We start from the raw sequence: 19,251 nt of genomic DNA, 5'->3' as shown, positions 1-19,251 counted from the left end.
GGATCGAACTCGGCTTCATGCATGCCAGGAAAACACTCCACTAATCAAGCTGCTATCCCAGCCAAAAGCTTGTAAATTCTGAGATAAACTGTATATTCACATCGTGGTTGAAGAAATGGTAGATCTATGTACCAAATCTTGGAAAACCTATACAATATTCAACCATAATCCTGCCATTAATACAGTCAAGACAGAGGCACTTCTATCATTAGCCCTTTAAAAACGCCATCAATGTGAAACTTTTATCGGTTTGACTTGACGCTTCCTTCTAGATTTCCACCTCTTTTTTGTCTTTTGCTACTTTTATTCCCATGACTCTGGTATCGCATTGAAAAATGAGCATTAAAAAAAAAAACCCTGAAAGACGTATCCAAGCACACTGACTGAGGGCAGATCTTTGTGACTATGATGATGAGCTGTTGTCTCTTCTCTCCTAGAGCCCCACCCCTCAAAATAGATACCTGAGACCTGTAGGAAGCTGGTAGAGTAAGGGTCCCAACAGGACTGCCACTTAAGTCACATGACAGGGTATCATCAAAGACCTAGTATTTACTAATGGTATCCATCTTTAATTAAAACACTACAGACTTGCATCTTACCCTGATCGCCGAAGTTCAATACATTCAAAAACGTCATCACGTATCGTTCCCCTATAACAGAAAAGCAAAGTAATAAGCATTTCAAATGCAACGTTCATTTCCTCTCTCCTTTTCCCTATGACCTCTCTATGTTTCCAATTGATAAACACCTTCCCCATAACCTTTTTTTGGGCTGAAGAATGCCCTTGACCTTGAGAGCCTCCTGCCACACCTTCCTGGGTGCTGGGCTTACAAGCGTGTGCCACCATGCACAGCTCCAGTTGACAAGTGTTCTCAGAGAAACATCAGACAACCAATTAAAGATCAGCTCAGAGCTGGGCGCAGTGGCACACACCTGTAATCACGGCACTTGGGAGGCAGAGGCAGGTGGATCTCTGTGAGTTCAGTCAGCCTGGTCTACAAAGAGAGTCCTGGACAGCCAAGGCTACACAAAGAAACCCTGTCTCCCAAAACCAATAATAGATAGATAGATAGATAGATAGATAGATAGATAGATAGATAGATAAGTATTAGTTCAGTGTCCTAACATGACTTCATGCCATCTCACAACAGTGGCTCAGGAGGTACTTTGTCTTCATTGACAGAATCTTGGAGACAAATTAAGAACAAGCAAAAAGTATTTCAAAACGAACCTATTACCAATATAATATGGGAGACTGCGCAAATGTTAATAGTGAATATGACTTCCAAGTCTTAAGGGTGGTCTCTCTGAGGACAGGGTTCCTCCAAGTAGTCCCTGGCTATCCGGGAACTCACTATGTAGACCAGGCTGGCCCCAAGCTTAGAGATCACCTGCCTCTGCCTCCTGCGTGCTGGAATTAAATGCATGTGCCCCCATGCCTGACTTGAATTTTCTTTTCCACAAATGAATCACCCTGTCCATGACAGAGACAGAGTACCAAACAGTGGCCACAGCCCCAGAGAGCAAATTTTGACCTGCTGGCAACTCAAAAAACAAAGCATTACAAGACAGGGCTCCCTCTTCTCTCAGACTCCTCCCTCTGATCTGTCTCCCTGTAAAGACAAGGGAGCGCAACAGGGACCCCTGTGGGTCCTCTCAGGTTTCTATCTCTGTGTAGCCTTGGCTGTCCTAGACTCACTTTGTAGACCAGGCTAGCCTTGAACTCACAGCTATCTGCCTGCCTCTGCCTCCCTTGCACCTCCAAGTGCTGGGATTAAAGGTGTGCGCCACCATACCCGGCTTCTCTGTGCTACTGTTACACTCCCTCACTGTGAACAGTTCTAACTTCTGTAAATACAGTCAGCCTCTGTATCTGAGGGTTTGTGATTCTAATGATTCACTAACTGTAAACCAAAAACATTCCAAATAAATGCACTTGAGCTGAACATGTATGACATTATTATTATTGTTGTTGTTGTTGTTGTTGTTGTTGTTATTGTAGTATAATGATAACTTTGCACAGCACTTGCATTGCATTAGGGACAATTAAAGCATAAAAGAAAGGAATGCTTAATTTATATGCAAAAAACAACGCCATTTTACACACAGGACTTGAGTATCCTTAGATTTTAGTATATCTGGGCTTGGTCTAGGAACCAAAACCTGATACCAAGACATAACTGTATAGTCGCCTGTCAATTCCTGAGCTCCCACCTCAAAACAGCTCATTAGTATTTGCAGTAAGCCCAGGCTCCTTTGAGGCTTCTTCTACACCAACTCATAGTTCAGCCCCACTGCACTGTCATCCTGGGTTATCCCCGCCTGCCTGGGGCTAGCTCCACTGCAGCTCTGGTCAGTCTGCCCCTGCCCGGGGTTAGCTCCACTGCAGCTCTGGTCAGTCTGCCCCTGCCCGGGGCTAGCTCCACTGCAGCTCTGGTCAGTCTGCCCCTGCCCGGGGTTAGCTCCACTGCAGCTCTGGTCAGTCTGCCCCTGCCCGGGGTTAGCTCCACTGCAGCTCTGGTCAGTCTGCCCCTGCCCGGGGTTAGCTCCACTGCAGCTCTGGTTAGGTCTGCCCCTGCCCTGGGCTAGCTCTACTGCAGCTCTAGTTAGTCTGTCCCTGCCCGGGGTTAGCTCTACTGCAGCTCTGGTCAGTCTGCCCCTGCCCTGGGCTAGCTCCACTGCAGCTCTGGTCAGTCTGCCCCTGCCCGGGGTTAGCTCTACTGCAGTCTGCCCTGCCCGGGGGCTAGCTCCACTGCAGCTCTGGTCAGTCTACCCCTGCCCTGGGCTAGCTCCACTGCAGCTCTGTCAGTCTGCCCCTGCCCGGGGTTAGCTCTACTGCAGCTCTGGTCAGTCTGCCCTGCCTGGGCTAGCTCCACTGCAGCTCTGGTCAGTCTGCCCCTGCCCGGGTTTAGCTCCCACTGCAGCTCTGGTCAGTCTGCCCCTGCCCGGGGTTAGCTCTACTGCAGCTCTGGTAGGTCTGCCCCGCCCTGGGCTAGCTCACTGCAGCTCTGGTCAGTCTGCCCCTGCCCTGGGCTAGCTCTACTGCAGCTCTAGTTAGTCTGTCCCTGCCCGGGGTTAGCTCCACTGCAGCTCTGGTCAGTCTGCCCCTGCCCGGGGTTAGCTCCACTGCAGCTCTGGTTAGGTCTGCCCCTGCCCTGGGCTAGCTCCACTGCAGCTCTGGTCAGTCTGCCCCTGCCCGGGATTAGCTCCACTGCAGCTCTGGTCAGTCTGCCCCTGCATGGGCTAGCTCCACTGCAGCTCTGGTCAGTCTGCCCCTGCCCTGGGCTAGCCCCTGCAGCTCTGGTTAGGTCTGCCCCTGCCCTGGGCTAGCTCTACTGCAGCTCTGGTCAGTCTGCCCCTGCCTGGGCTAGCTCCCTGCAGCTCTGGTCAGTCTGCCCCTGCCCTGGGCTAGCTCCACTGCAGCTCTGGTCAGTCTGCCCCTGCCCTGGGCTAGCTCCACTGCAGCTCTGGTCAGTCTGCCCCTGCCCTGGGCTAGCTCCACTGCAGCTCTGGTCAGTCTGCCCCTGCCCTGGGCTAGCTCCACTGCAGCTCTGGTCAGTCTGCCCCTGCCCTGGGCTAGCTCCACTGCAGCTCTGGTCAGTCTGCCCCTGCCTGGGCTAGCTCTACTGCAGCTCTGTCAGTCTGCCCCTGCCCTGGGCTAGCTCTACTGCAGCTCTGGTCAGTCTGCCCCTGCCCGGGGCTAGCTCCACTGCAGCTCTGGTCAGTCTGCCCCTGCCCGGGGTTAGCTCTACTGCAGCTCTGGTCAGTCTGCCCCTGCCCTGGGCTAGCTCTACTGCAGCTCTGGTCAGTCTGCCCCTGCCCTGGGCTAGCTCCACTGCAGCTCTGGTCAGTCTGCCCCTGCCCTGGGGCTAGCTCCACTGCAGCTCTGGTCAGTCTGCCCCTGCCCTGGGTTAGCTCTACTGCAGCTCTGGTCAGTCTGCCCCTGCCCGGGGCTAGCTCTACTGCAGCTCTAGTTAGTCTGCCCCTGCCCTGGGCTAGCTCCACTGCAGCTCTGGTTAGGTCTGCCCCTGCCCGGGGTTAGCTCCACTGCAGCTCTGGTCAGTCTGCCCCTGCCCTGGGCTAGCTCTACTGCAGCTCTGGTCAGTCTGCCCCTGCCCTGGGCTAGCTCTACTGCAGCTCTGGTCAGTCTGCCCCTGCCCGGGGCTAGCTCTACTGCAGCTCTGGTTAGTCTGCCCCTGCCTGAGCATCCCCACCACCTACAGTGTTTGTTTTGTTTTGTTATGCCTCCCCCTGTTTTCTGGCAGGATAAGGCTCTTTGTCACATCCTGCAGGCTCCCTGAGGGCATGAGACCCTATCAGAGTCTGCATCTCTTAGGTTTCCTAACAGAGCTCTAGGAAAGGAGGGCCCTTGTGCTTACTGAGTTAAATCTCCAAGCAGAGCCCACAGCCACGCACTAGCTAAGCATGCCACATCAGCGGCTTTGGTAGAGCAGATGAGCTTCTCGAGGCCAAGGCCTGTTACATTTATCTGTCTTTGTTCTCAGCACCCAGCACAGCGTACAAGAAACACAGGGGCAAACGTGAAGAGTGTATACCCTCTACCTACCACATGTGAAAGGCAGTTCTTAAAGAGCTGAAAACATATAAAAAGTTAGGGTGCAATGATGAGATTTTATGTTTTTCTCTAATCTTCAATTTTCCTGTCACTGATAACACTTTTATAATGAATATACTAAATTACTTAATATGGGCTTTTCCACTTAAGCTTTGCTGCATTGGGTGTGAAGTGTTCCTCCAAGTGTGTTTAAGCCTTAAGTGCAGCCCATGGTGCTACTGGAGACAGGCCTAGAGGGGGGAAGCTGGGTCACTGGAGCATACCCCTAAGGACACTAAGACTCTGACACCACCCCTTTGTCCCCCCTGCCATACACTAGCACCGTAAAACACTGCATTACCTTGGGCCCAAAGCAACAAGGCTAAGTAACCATGGGCTAAAACTTTAACTGGACCACATTAACCCTTTCCTCCTTTTAAAGTTGATTATCTCAGGTGTTCTGCCATGGTAGCAGAAAGCTGACTAACACAGACCTGAATTCCTCATCCATAAACAGAGGGCAATAAAATCTTTTGTAAGGCCATAAAGAGATTTAAAGTAGGCAACTTAAGTAAAATATAAAGCTAAATAACTATTGGTTCCTGTCTTTGTTTAAAACAAAATGAAGCACGCATATTCTAGGGGTGCTCTGTGAAGGGGCCCAGACAAGCACTCTGTAGTCCGCCGCCCTGTGTAACCCTTTGCTTCTTCTATGAGCTCCCACTACCCAACATGACCTTTTGCTTTACTCACCTTCTGTCAAAATCTGTTTCAAGAAAGACTGCTTGAAAAAACTCCAAGTCAGTTTAGCCTCTTTCCAATTGATAAATGCCTAAAATAAAAACAAAACATAAAACAAAATTTCCAGCATTTCAAATCTAAGCACTTCCTGAGAGGCCCATAGGCCCCAACTTGAGTAGTTTGAATAGTCCCCACTGAACCCTCAATCAATGCTAAGAACACAGAAGACACCGCTCCCACCCCCAATATAAACAACAACAGAAAGTCATTTACACGGCAGCTATAACTGAATCTTGAATGTTTCTGAAGGCCATGAGTTGAAAGCCTGGTCTTCAATGAGACCCGACTGGAGGGTGGCAGAGCCTTTCTGAGGTGCCCAGGGAGAAGGGCTTAGGCCACTGAGGGTGTGCTTTGGAGAGCACTGTGGGATCCCAGCCCTTTCTCTTCATTCCCTTCCCAGATAGGAGGGAAAGAGATTTTGCTCAGCCATGCACTTCTGCCACAATGCGCCGCCTTACACGGGCCCAGAGCATCAAGATCATCAGATCATGGGTGGAAACTGGACGGGCATGTTGTAATCTCAGTATTCAGAAGGTTGAAGCAACCGAGGCTATAAAGGGAATTCTAGGCAAGTCTAGACTACAAAGTTGGCCCTATCTCAAAACAAAACAAAAACCCTCAAACAAATAACAAACAATTCGGAGTGGTGGCTCCTGTAACCCCAGCAGTTGGGAGGCAGAAGGGAGGACTGACCTCCTTCAAAACCCTTCTGGGCTACAGAGTGAGTTTGAGGCCACACAGACTACAGGGTGAGACCTTGTCTCTAAACAAAACTAAAACTACACTACACTAAACTTTCTTTATAATTTCTTTCAGGTATTTGTTATAATAACAGAAAGCTGACTTCCAAAATTTGGAGGCAAAGTCTTGGGCATGCCTAAATTATATACGAAGAACTCTAAAACACTGGTGCTGCCCCTTTGGACACCTCTGAGGCCCAGACAGTGCACTGACCACAGTTCACCTTCAGCTCTTTTCTCTAAAGAGTATCTGAGCACATGAGCTAAAGCACACACGCCACCTTGCATTCCCTCTGTTGGTGCTATGTTCAGCCACTTAGGGCCTTAACACAATTGTAAGGAGCACTCACATATTCCAAAAGAGACTCAACCTTCCCAGATTAAGTAGCCCAGTCAGAAACAGTACAACAAAGAAAAGGACAGATTAAAACAATGATAGCAACAACAAAACTTAATTTTACCTAAGGGTTTTCTGAAACCTCCAGGGACCTCAAACTGACATTTCCTAAGGAAGGTCAGAAGAAAACACTCAGACAGAACTGACCAACTTATAAGACAAGCAGCCAAGAAGCCAGAAAGCTGCCTACAGAGGGAACCATGGAATAACCAGTTTCCCTCAGTTCCCAGTGGGGACTCTTCTCTGTCACATGAAGATCCTGGAATGTCAGGAGTTAAGTCAGAACAATGCCACCCAGTAGAAATATAATGCTAAGTTTTCTAAAGCCACAGAAAACAGGAAAAAGAAACAAGTAAAGTCATTTTGCTTTGCTTTTCACACCAGGATCTAGCTATGTAGCAAGATAACTTTAAGTTCACCATGTGGATTAGTTTTTTTTCTCGTTGCTTCCTCGAAATCCCTTCACAGGCTCGTAAGGAAGGCAGGCTTTTTAGCTCCGAGGTCCAGGGCCTATCACAGAGGGGAAGGCAGGGACAGGGAGGGGCATGAGGCAGCTGCTCACACTGTAGCCACAGTCAGGAAGCAGGAAACAAGACTCCCAGTCTCAGCTCCTCTCTCCTTTTATTTTAGTCCAGGATGCCAACTCCTGGGATGGTTCTGCACACATGGAAGGTGGGCTTCCCACCCCAATTCACCTAGCCAAGAAACTCCCTCACAGCCATGTCCAAAGCTTCCTTTTCTACATGATTCTAGTTCCTGTTGGGTTCATAATCAATAGTAGCCATTACGCTGTGTAACCCACATTAGCTTTATTTATGATCCTCCTGCCTCAGCCTCCTGCGAGCTGCTGCAAGTATGTATCTACAGTACCATCCCTAGCTCATAAAAACAAAACAGAACAGGACTTGTGTGTATGCATAGTACGCGTGGATGGTCACCGGTGGGTTAGTACAGTGTGAAGGTCGGGGGACATCTTTTCTCCTACGTTTAAATGGATTCCAGGGTTTGATTGTTTTTGGTTTGGGTTTTGGTTTTTTGAGACGAGGTTTCTCTGTTTAACATCTTTGGCTGTCCTGGAAGACCAGGCTGGCCTCCAACACACAGAGATCTGCCTGCCCCTGCTGCCCAAGTGCTGGGATTAAAGGCATGTGCCACCACCACAAGGCAATTCCAGGGTTTGAATACCAAGTTAGGTCAACAAGAGCAACTTTATCACCTAAGCCATTGGCTGAATATGACTTTGAACTCCTGCCCCCTTGCCTCCACTGCCCAGGTGCTAGGATCACAGTCCCACACCACCATACCCGGTTTATGTAATGTTGGAGGCTGAACCCAGGCCAATACTCTAAAAAATGAGCTAGCCCTACTTTTTTAAAAATAGAGTCTTATATGGCCCAAGCAGCCTTGAATTCTGTATGTAGCCAAGCTACGAATGACACTGAACTCCTGATCCTCCTGCCTCCACCTACCCAGTGCTGGATTATGGACACACCATCACATCTTGCTTTCCAGTTTTAATATACTTAACTCAAAATATTGCTTTTTTTGTCACATGCTCAATATAAAGAAATACAGCAGCACTGCATGCTATTTTTTTTTCACTCTAACCTTTAAATAGCAGTATATATTCTAAACTTACTGTTCCCTCAATTCAGATTATTCCAAAATGCTCTAAAGTCACCCGTAGCTCAGGCTAACTAGCTAATTTAGACAGGGCCATTCTAGAACACCTGAGAGAGTAGGGCTCCTCTCAGCCCTGATTCCTCTCCCCTTGGCTTTTGGACAAGAAGAGCACAGGCGTGAATCCTCTGAGTAGATGCCAGGGTATCTCTAATCCTGACGTAACCGTTCCTCAGGCAGAAGGAATTTGGCCCCTTGTTTAACACTGTCCAACCATCTCTTTTCTCCAGAACAAAAGCTGCTAGACAACTTAACACCACAAGAGGGCACTGTAGACCATGACTCCACAGGCTGGTCAGCTCTGGGGAAGAAGGCTTAGATCGCCTCACACTGCCCCTGTCCTGACAGTGGCTTTAAGGTGCGCGGGTGAGTGCGTGCGTGCGTGCGTGCGTGCGTGCGTGTGTGTGTGTGTGTGTGTGTGTGTGCACGCGCGCGCGTGCGTGTGCGTGTGTATGTGTGCGTGCGCGCGCGCGCGTGCGTGCGTGTCTCACTTAGGTAGTCTAGGCTGGCCTTAAAAACCTGCAGCCATCCTCCCTCCTAACCCTCTCAAATGCTGGGATTAGAGGTGTGTGCCACTACGCCAGAGCCCTTGATGCTCTTGTTAAAGCCTGCTTGCCAGCAAATGTGCTTGGGCAAATGATTCAGCTTCCAAAAGACAGTCTCTGGGAGAGTAATCCCTTGGGAAGTGAAAAATGTCCTTGCGTTCAGGGACATGTTCCTCCTAATGTCTTCAGTTGCCAGTGTCGGGGATTCAGAAGGCTGCTTACTATAGCTGAAGTGATCTTTAAGGACCCACTGGCCGTCTCTGAGGCTTGGGTTCTCCGGCCACTGAGTGGTAGGAAAGAAGTGAGCTCTGGGGACTTGAATCCTTCTACTCAGACCAGGGATGGTGAAGGAGACTATTGAACACAGCTGGGCCGGTACTGCTGCACTCTGGTCTAAGACAGACGTGAATTTCTCTGAACTCTCTTAGGCAGACGTTCTGTATCCCCGCTGTGTTGGTGCCCACTCTGCGGCATGGAAGATGAAATGTGATGGGCAGTAGCTGCACGAAAGGCCTAGAACCAGAATCAGGCTCGTCCTGCTGAGTCATTCTTCTCTTCCTAAACTCTTCTGACTCAGGGTGACCAGCTGTGTCCCTCCCACACTGATAAGTCACTGGGGAGCCAGAGGCCACAGCCCATCACTTCCACTACCTCATAGGCAACCCCCTTTCCCCTTTCCCTTCCTATCCCAGTCCATACAGGCCTCCGACTGCCCTAGACTTGTCCAGCCTCCCATCTTTGTCCACCTCAGCACTGTCCTTATCATTTTGTACCTGAAATATTGCCATAGCCTCCCGCTGGGATTTTTCACGTATAACTTCTGCTCCAGCCAAACCTTTGCACTGTAGGTCTAGGCTTTGACATCAAGCTTAAAGCTTATGGTTTAAACTGCCTCTTGAGTTAGCACAAGGGCCATGGGCAAAATTATTAACTTTGCTAGGCCTTAGTTTCATCATCTGCAAAATGAGGTAAGTTCTACCATATATTAAGGTTAGATAGGCATGGTGGCACATGCCTGTGATATTAGCACTCAAACTCTGAGGCAGAAGGCATTAAGAGCTTAAGGCCAGCCCAGTACACGGGAGGCAGAGGCAGGCAGATCGCTGCGAGTTCAAGGCCATCCTGGTCTACAAAGTGAGTCTAGGATAGCCAAGACTACTCTGAGAAACCCTGTCTCAAAACAAAACAAAAACAACAACAAAAAAAAAAACTTAAGGTCAGCTATATAGTGAGACCCTATCTCAAAAAGAGAGAAAGAAGTCCTATTTGATAGAGCTGGTAGGGGACTAGATGAGAGAAAAACAAGATACTATGAAGCTCCTCCACATGGCACCATGCAAAAAACCTTTCAGATGGGTGTGATAGCCCATGCCTATAACCCAGCACTCAGGAAGTAGGGACAAAAGAATCACAGTTCAAGGGTATCCTCAGCTACATAGAGGCTAGCCTGGGTTACATTAGCCCCTGTTTCAAAACAACAAGATTCTGGGAGAAGGAGAACCATTGTCTTCACTGGGTTATAAATGATAACTCCAAACCCATGGCCACACAGAGGCCCTGGCTAAACTCAGTGGGTCACAAAATAAAGTGAAAAGCTGTAGAGTCACCACAGCAAGCGTGTCTTCAGCATGAGGCCATGGTGAATGTGCTGTGGTGGAGACAGAGCTCTGATACACACTCAGGCAACTCCACTGCGAGACTCTGCATTTAGTGCCCTTGGTGCAGACACTCAGGGTGGACGGACAGAGCACTCTACCTGGGAACATTCAGGGTTGAGAGTGAGAGCACGGCCATTTCAGTTATGAAATAAGAAAGAGGTTTGCAGGAAATGGCAGGGTAGGTAGGGGTAGTAGGAAGCTGAGAGAGGCTATGTCTGGATAGTAAAGAAGTGTTACACATACAGGAAATTGTTGAAGAACACATTTAATTTTAAAAAGAATATCTTCAATACGTTGTACTGCTCAGATTGTACTCTACTGAAGTACCTGCTACTTGGTGCCACTCACCTCCCCTCAGAATCTCTAACCACCCTTCACTTCTTTCACTCTTCCTGTCTGGTCCACTCAAGCACCCCAATTATCCCCATATTCTTAATCCCAACCCAATGAGGGCACGGGACAGGCTTAAGCATACTTTTCTTTTTCCTATGGTCCTAAATATCACCATGCATGTTAAGCTCTGGCTCAAAAGCAGCTTCTTCCAGGAAGGTTTCCTGAATGCTCCCACACAGAGTGCTCTGTCCACCCTGAGCTTCTGCTCCGAGGGCACTAAAATGCAGAGTCTCGCAGTGGGATTGGCTGGGTGTGTATCGGAGCTCTCCCTCCACCACAGAGGATTCACCATGGCCGCATGTTACTGCTGGCAGAGAGTGGTTACTGTAGATTACTCCCTTTCTCCCTCCCTCCCTCTTCCCCCTCCCTCTTCCCCCTCTCTCCCCCTCCTTCCTTTCCTCTCTCCCTCCCTCCCTCCCCCCCCCCCTCTCTCTCCCCCTTTTCTGGCATTACTTGGGACTGTACCCAGGGCCTTACAAATACTAGGCTATATCCTCAGACTTTTTCCTTTCTGTAAATTTTGAGTCAGGGTCTTACTCAGCTGCTTAGGCCGTCCCAAACTCACTCTATAGCCCAGGCATTCCTTGAGCTCTTGCTCCTTCTCCCTCAGCCTCTTGCGCAGTTGGGATTTCAGGCCTGTGCTATCATGCTCCTTTGAATGGCTCTTCTCAAATTTCAAATAGCTTCATGGAGCTCCTGAAGTCTTCAGAGCCCCATGAGACATGAAGGCCAGCAGTTGTTTCACTTTAAAAATAAAGACTCTGGGGCTGGAGAGATGGCTCAGAGGTTAAGAGCACTAGTGCTCTTCCAGAGCTCCTGAGTTCAATTCCCAGGAACCACATGGTAGCTCACAACCATCTGTACAGAGATCTTATGCCCTCTTCTGATATGCAGGTGTACATGCAAATTGAGCACTCATATACATTAAATAAATAAATCTTAAAAACAAAACAAAACAAACTTTAGAGCTGGGTATGGTGGCACACGCCTTTAATCCCAGCACTCAGGAGGCAGAGGCAGGCAATTGCTGTGAGTTCAAGGCCAGCCTGGTCTACAACGTGAGTCCAGGACAGCCAAGGCTAATACACAGAGAAACTCTGTCTCGAAAAAACAAAACAAAACTAAACTAAACTAAAAGAAGCTATCTATCAACAACTCAAATGCTCCTTTCAAAAACATGCTGGAGAAGAGAGGCTGGTCAATATTAAAAGCTGGCCAGACAACGGCGGGCACTGGGAGACCTTGGCGGGAGAGGGACTCGTCTAATCTGGAGTCCGAACCATTTACACCCACCGATAAGGCACAACAGTAGCCAAAACTGTCCCCGATTAAGGTCCCCTAAGAGCCAGCTGATGAGAACGGAGTACTGCTTGTTAACAACTGAGAGCATGCCTGGCTCTGACATAGACTATCTGGGCCTTCTTAAAAAGCTGTACAACAGGATTCCATAACTATTGAGACTCTATTCCCACATATTTGGCAACCTTCTCAGGTAGTCACCGGGCACCTTTCTACTAAAAACAAACAAGCAAACAAACAAGCGCTGAGAATAAGGCATGTGCTCAGCATGCGGCAACTGAGAGTATCTGAGTGAAGGCTGTGTGACCATGAGACGCTTTGGCTCCAGGATGGCCAGCAGCACTGACCCCATCAGAGCTGGGAGTGCAAGGCAAGCTGCTGGCATCATGAGGTGAGGGATGCTAAACATCCCACAGTGTATGAAACAGTCCTACGTCAAAGCATGTCCTGCCCGAAAGTCATCAGTGCTAAGATTTGGGAATCCTGACCCAGTGTGTGACAAGCACTCAATAAATACAATCTGTAAAATTCTCTTTCCTATTATAAAAATAAGCCAGCTGCAGTTTCTTTGTCTCAGTGATAGCCATCATCAGTGAGTCAAATGATAAGGGACAAAATGCACTACTCACTCTGCTTCTTGAAACACTGGGTAACAGTTGTGTTATTTTGGAGACAGGAAGAGTCAGTTGCTTGGTTGACTCTGGGGAACGCAGTAACTTTACCATATAAATCACATAGCTGAGCACCAGAACAGCAGTATAGAAAAGCTGAAACAAGAAGATAAAGGGCTGACATTAAATTGTTTTGATACAGGCATAGTTACAACAGGACTATAAATATTATCTCCAAGGTCAATCAAGAAATGGAACTGTCTTATTAACTGCACTTGCCAAAGAGCAGCAGGCACTCCCTCAGACCCAGCCCTGCCGCAACACCTCTGTGCACAGGCCCCGCACTTCACTTGAAGAACACAACCATCATGGCAGATGGCCACTAGCTCAAATGGCACAATGTCAGTACCCACCCAGCCAACTGACGTGCTGACAGCCAGGAATTTGCCATCATTCCGGACTGGGTTTTCCATGAACTGTGGAACCTGTGCCATTTCTGATTACAAAGCAGAATTGAGCTACTGGTTCTGTCCTCCCCACCCAGGGCATTGGCAAGGTGACAGGTGCTTCAGGCTGCAAGAGGAAAAGGTGGAGTTGTAAGAAGGTTCACCCAAGTGGGATCAAAGAATAGCTCCTTCTAGTCAGGAGTGGTCCTCTAGCTTACACCTTGCCAAAGGCTGCCTTCTAAGAATGGCAGTGTACCCTAGTTCAAGGACTGGGACCTCTTTTCTCCATCTTTTCTTCTTCCTCTTCTTCTTTTCGTCTTCTTCTTCTCCTCCTCCTCCCCCTCTTCCTCCTCTTCCTCCCTCCTCCTCCTCTACCTCCTCCTCCTCAGTCTTCTTTTTGGCTTTTCAAAACAGGCTTTCTCTATATATCTCTGGCTGTCCTGAAATTTGCACTGCACACCAAGCTGGCCTCTGCCTCTGCCTCCTGTATGCTGGGATTAAAGTTGAGTGCCACCAATGTCTGGCCCAAGCCCCTCTTCCTACTTGTCTGCACCTAGGGAAGTGCTGTTAAGAGGCACATGGCAGGAGAAACAAGGAGTTGTGTTTGGTAGGCTTAGCCTCCTATGTGCTCTACTTGCACCCATGCGTAAGGATGAAACCTGCCATCTACCAGCCTTCCTCATTCGGGCCTTAAATGACAAGCAGTGTGACTGTGGCCACAACCCCACTACCCATGTCCTTGTAATAAGTGTGCTTCTCCACTTCTCCTTGCTTTCCTGCTGAGCATGAGGAGAAAGTCACATAATAAATATTACCATTACGATTATAGGATTCAGTGGCATGTAGTCCACTTACATTTTGTAAAACCATCAACACAGCAGCACTATCTAATTCCTTAATATTTTCATCACCCTAAAAGGAAGCCGCAACCTTTAAGCAATTACTGTTCATTCCCCCAGCACTTAGCAACCACTAATGTGCTGTGTCTGTGGTCCTGCCTAGCCTAGACATTATATATTAATGGAGTCATGCCTGATTTTCACTTAGTATAATGTTTCCAATATTTAATCTACATTGTAGGATGCATCAATAGTTGTTTGTTTGTTCTTAGCATGAATCTGGCTGTCCTGGAACTCTGGAGACCAGGCTGACCTCAACCTTGCACTGCTCCTTCTAGCTCTGCCTCCACAGTGCTGTGATTACATGGATGCCACCATACATAGCAGTTTTTAGAACAGTAATATTCCATTCTATGGAATGGACAAACTAAATTTTGTCATTAGTTAGTGGGCATTTGTGCTGTCTACCGTCTGGCAAGTGGGAACAGCATTGTGCACATTCTCTTTACTGTATGTATTTCCGAGTGGAAATGTTGGATCCTGCGATGCATCTGTTTAGTATTTAGAGGCACTGCCATCCGCTTTTCATAGAAGCTGCTTTATTTTATGTGTAGATAAGAAAAGTACTAGTTTCACTTTCTTCACAACCTTACCTACAGGTATTATTCTATACTTAGCATAAAAATACCCACCCTAGTAAGTGTAAAGTGGTACCTCACTGTGGTTTTATTTTTATTTTTGGTTTGTTTGTTTGTTTGTTTGTTTTTAGTGAAATTTTCTCATGTATCCCTGATTATCATGGAACTCACAAGGTAAACCAAGTTGGCCTGGAACTCCCAGAATTCCACTTGCTTCTGCTTCCTAAGTGCTGGGTTTAAAGCCAGGCTCCCCTATGGTTTTTGATTTGCATTTCCCTAATAATTATTGATCCTGAAGGTTTTCCATGTGCTTTTTGGTCCATTTATTTTATATATTCTTTGGGGAAATGTCTGTCCAAATTCTTTGCCCAGCTTTTAACTGAGTGACTTATGTTTTTATTGTTGGATATTGGCATACCTTACTTATTCTGAGGTGTGTTTTATGGACTGTTTAAGGAAGACCTTGGAGGCGGGTTTGACAAGAGTACACTCAGGGGCCGGGCAGGGTTCATATTGCTGCTGTGAGGTGTAACTGGCTCATATACTTTTGGCAGTGACTGTCCTATGGAGCCTGTAGAAGTCTCACAGTAAGGAAACAAATGCATTCAATTTCCCCTCATTGAACTATGACTCTACCATGGGTAGAAACTGTAGCATCGCATAGTGAGCCAGGCAATGGTGGCACAGGCCTGTAATCCCAGAGCTCAGGAGGCAGAGAAGGATAGATCTCTGAGTTTGAGGCCAGCCTGGTCTACAAAGTCAGTTCCAGGACAGCCAGAGATAAACAGAGAAACCCTGTCCTGAAAAAAAACAAAAACAAAACAAAAAGACACAAAAACAAAACCACACAGTGCCAAGTGCCTTTCCCACAGTAAGAGCCAACCATCTTGTGTCTCTTTGAGGCCCTTCTATCCTACCAGAGAGAATGCATAAAAACAAGGATTATGATGAAAACTACAGTTCTAGATCCAATAAAATATGGAAAAAATAACCACAGATACGTTCTCTAAACTATTTATCGATTTGCAAATTGGTATCTTTGTTATTAATTAATTTTAAATCTAATTAGTTTGTGTTCCATAAAAATATCAGTAGTTTCCAGAGGAAATAGGAAAGAAGGTCAGCTAAGCCATTACTAAGCAGCACCTTCATCTGCCATCTCAACACGAATGAGAACTGCAGGCTACAAGTCCAGGCACGGAAGGTCTTGCCTCTGACCCTAGCAGTCTGAGGCTCACACAGGAGCACTGCTGAAGTCCACAGGCAGGCTGGGTCACAGTGTGAAGCCCTGCCTCCAAAACAAAGACCACAACCAAACAACCAACCCAAACCACAGGAAAGCCGGCAAACGGAAGACAGGCGAACCCTGAGTTCAAGGTGAACCTGGACCGCACAGCGAGAGCCTGTCTCAGCCAGACAAGACTCCCTACAAATCACTTCATGTGCCTTTTTGATCTCTGGTAAATATCTAACCTTAGGTTTTACTGCTATTTACTTTTTAAATGTTTATTTATGTGTGTTGTTGAGACAGGGCCTCTCTAAGGTCTGACTCTAGGCTTCATTACCAGTGACGCCCTATTTATTTACCTATGTTTTGGGGACAGGATCTTTCCATGTAAGGTGTGTGCCATCATGCCCAGCATTAGGCTTCATATAAAAACAGTATTTTTCATCCAGCAATATCTTTATTAGAGTTCAAACTATGGACCCTACATAGACCACAGCATGGAGCCAAAATTGCTAAAACTGAAAATGTACTTGCTTGGACTTGATTTATGGACTCTCTGAATTATGTGAGATTTCAATCTAAGTTTACAATATACTTGGCAGTGTTTCCTCCTATTCTGCAAACAGCTGACTGAAATTCAAGGAAAAGAATACACATACAATGTGGTTCCTACTCCACCCCTCTGCTTTTTCCCTGCACCCCCATGAGCCTGTTACACAATCAAGATCAGTTTGATACCAACCTGCACACAGAATGTTAAAAGCAGTTCTGATGTTGGACAAGTGGAAAGCATATGACCCTCCCTGGTCCCTAAGGACACCAGTGGTGCCAGTATGTGAAACAGGGTGGACACAGCAGCTGGAGAAGTGGTGGCTAGCCAAAAACCTGGGGTTTCAACTCTCGCCAGAGTGTGCATACTGTGAGCCTGCTCCCACAGGCTAGTGGGAACAGGAAGGGAGAACAGAAATGTAGATTACATAGAGAGTAACGCCATGATTCTCACCTGAGCCAAAGAAAAAATGTACAGACCCCAGTGAGGCACCCACAGGACAAGAAAAGCTGTTAGGACACTCCTGAGGATGACCGACATGCTCTCAGCAAGAACCTGCACACAGAGGGAAAGGTACAATACTGTCAAAGAGTGGAGATGAAAATGCATTAACAAGCACAAAATTCACAGTGGTTACCCTGGCAGAGGGAATGGGGCATGGCTAGACATAAGCATCAATAATAATGCTGTATTTCTTGGGATGGGTGGGTGGTTCATTCATGTTCAATACTACACACACACACATATCTTAAGCATATGTATGTGCTAGTATGCAATAAATAATATATTTTAAAACAGAAAAAGAAACATTACTTACAACTAAAGATCATTAGAAAAATCTGAAATGGTTTATAGCATTCCTAAATTTTAATTCTCTTAAGTTCCTTAGTACAAAACCTGTTATTCATTTATAACATAGGGAGGTAAACCCCTCCCTAGGCTCGTGTGTGTGTGTGTGTGTGTGTGTGTGTGTGTGTGTGTGTGTATAGGCACCCGGAGGCCAGGGGTTAAGGTCAGTTATCCCTCTATGGCTCTCCACCTTATTTTTTGAGATAAATGTCTCTCGCTGAGCCTGGAACTTCCTTATTTTAGTTAGACTGCGGGCCAGGAAGACCCAGGATCCTCCTACTTCTGCCCCCCAGTGCTGGGATCTGCAGTGCTGGGTTACAGGCTTATAACATGGTGCAGGGATAGAAACTCAGCTCCTTCTTGTACACTCAGGTCCTCCTTCACTAATTGAATCACTCTCCTGGCATCCACACTTGGGTGTGTGTGTGTGTGTGTGTGTGTGTGTGTGTGTGTATGTATTTAGCCTGCATGTATATCTGTGTGAGGATGTCAGCTCTTGGAGTTACAGACAGTTGTGATCTGCCATGTGGGTGCTGGGAATTGAACCTGGGTTCTCTAGAAGAGTACTCAGTACTCTTAACCACTGAGCTATCTCTCCAGCCCTATCCACTTGTTTTTTAGATAAAATCTTGTTATGTAGCCCATGCCAGCCTTGAATACAACATCCTCTTGCCTCAGCCTCTGGAATACTGGGATTACACACGTTCATCACCACGCCTCAACTGGCAGAAACAAACTTTAGCATGGAGCTCATCTGACCAAAAACAAAAAAGAGAGAGAGAGAGAGAGAGAGAGAAGGTTTCTTTGTGTAGCCTTGGCTGTCCTAGACTCACTTTGTAGACCAGGCTGGCCTCTGCCTCCCTGTGTGCTGGGATTATATGTATGCAGCACTGTGCCTGGCTCATCTGACAAATTTAAAGTAATAAATCATATTACCTTTTTCCAATTAGTTCTCCACAATTAAATCTAGAAAAAGCATTCTTTCCTATAAGAAGCTTTTTAAAAATGCAACACATCTGGAGGCTATAGAGCTCAGCAGTTAAATGCACTGGCTTCCCTTCCAGAGGACCTGGGTTCAGTTCCCAGCCCCTATATAGTGGCTCACAACTGCCTATAATTCCAGGTCCAGGAGGTCTAACCCCTGCTTCCGGCCTCCAGGGGCACCAGGCACCCAAATGACGTACAGATACACATACAAGCAAAACAGCCATCATATAACATAAAAAATATAAAATAGACCACACATCCAGACATGGTGGTGCACACCTGTAGTCCCAGAATTCAGAAGGCACAGGCAGGTGGATCTCTGTCAGTTCCAGCCCAGCACGTACTACATGGCCCCAAAACAATCAACAGCAACAACAAAACCCCACATTTCCCTTATTACTCACATTTCCTACTCACAAGAGGTTCACTGACCTTCAGCTTAACAAACATATGTGCTTGTGCCAAGACCCAGAAAGGCTCTCCCAGAAGTTCCACAACTGCAGAGAGACCAAAGAGTACCACGCCAGTTCCATAGTAGGGGACCACATTTGGATCAGGCACTTCAAGCAACTGCAACCAGACCCAGCCCAAGAGTAAGGACCAAAATATGCCCAGAGGGACACTAGAAGAATAAAAAAGGTATTTTTTATTATTCAAAGTTTTAAGTATTAAAATAATAATATTAGATGAAAACAACAGTCATAATAAAAACAATTACCACAGTAAGAAGCAGTTAGTAGGGAAGGCAAGCATCACCTACGTGCCTGGTACTATGATTAAACCCTTTACCTCATTAACCCTTCACAATGATCCTCAGTCATTATCCCCATTTACAAGGAAGCTGAGGCTAAAAGGGATGGTAATTTAGCCAAGATTATGAACAGGTGGTCAAGAACAGAAAAAGGGCTGGGCATAGTGGCGCATGCCTTTAATGCCACAACTCAGGAGGCAGAGGCAGGTGAATCTCTGTGAGTTCGAGGCCAGCCTGGTCTACAAAGTGGAGTCCAAAACTGCAAGGGCTACACAGAGAAACCC

General features: G+C 47.2%; 1 protein-coding gene across 2 annotated transcripts in view; it reads right to left on the bottom strand.

Annotated features, from left to right (window-relative positions):
- Rft1 (RFT1 homolog) overlaps positions 1-19,251 on the bottom strand; it is a 37,411-nt gene that overhangs the window by 10,304 nt on the left and 7,856 nt on the right. The window contains exons 4-8 of one of the 2 annotated variants that reach the window (XM_051140912.1): positions 18,649-18,838; positions 16,834-16,935; positions 12,698-12,835; positions 5,309-5,387; positions 600-650 (exon numbers count right to left, since the gene is read on the bottom strand). In XM_051140912.1, the coding sequence (XP_050996869.1) occupies positions 600-650; positions 5,309-5,387; positions 12,698-12,835; positions 16,834-16,935; positions 18,649-18,838 (560 nt within the window). The remainder of the gene's footprint in view (positions 1-599; positions 651-5,308; positions 5,388-12,697; positions 12,836-16,833; positions 16,936-18,648; positions 18,839-19,251) is intronic. The other variant, XM_051140923.1, reaches the window with a different exon arrangement.

The sequence above is a fragment of the Acomys russatus genome, chromosome 3, assembly GCF_903995435.1.
Source record: "Acomys russatus chromosome 3, mAcoRus1.1, whole genome shotgun sequence".
NCBI classification, from domain to species: domain Eukaryota; kingdom Metazoa; phylum Chordata; class Mammalia; order Rodentia; family Muridae; genus Acomys; species Acomys russatus.
This window is presented reverse-complemented; position numbering and strand designations above follow the sequence as displayed.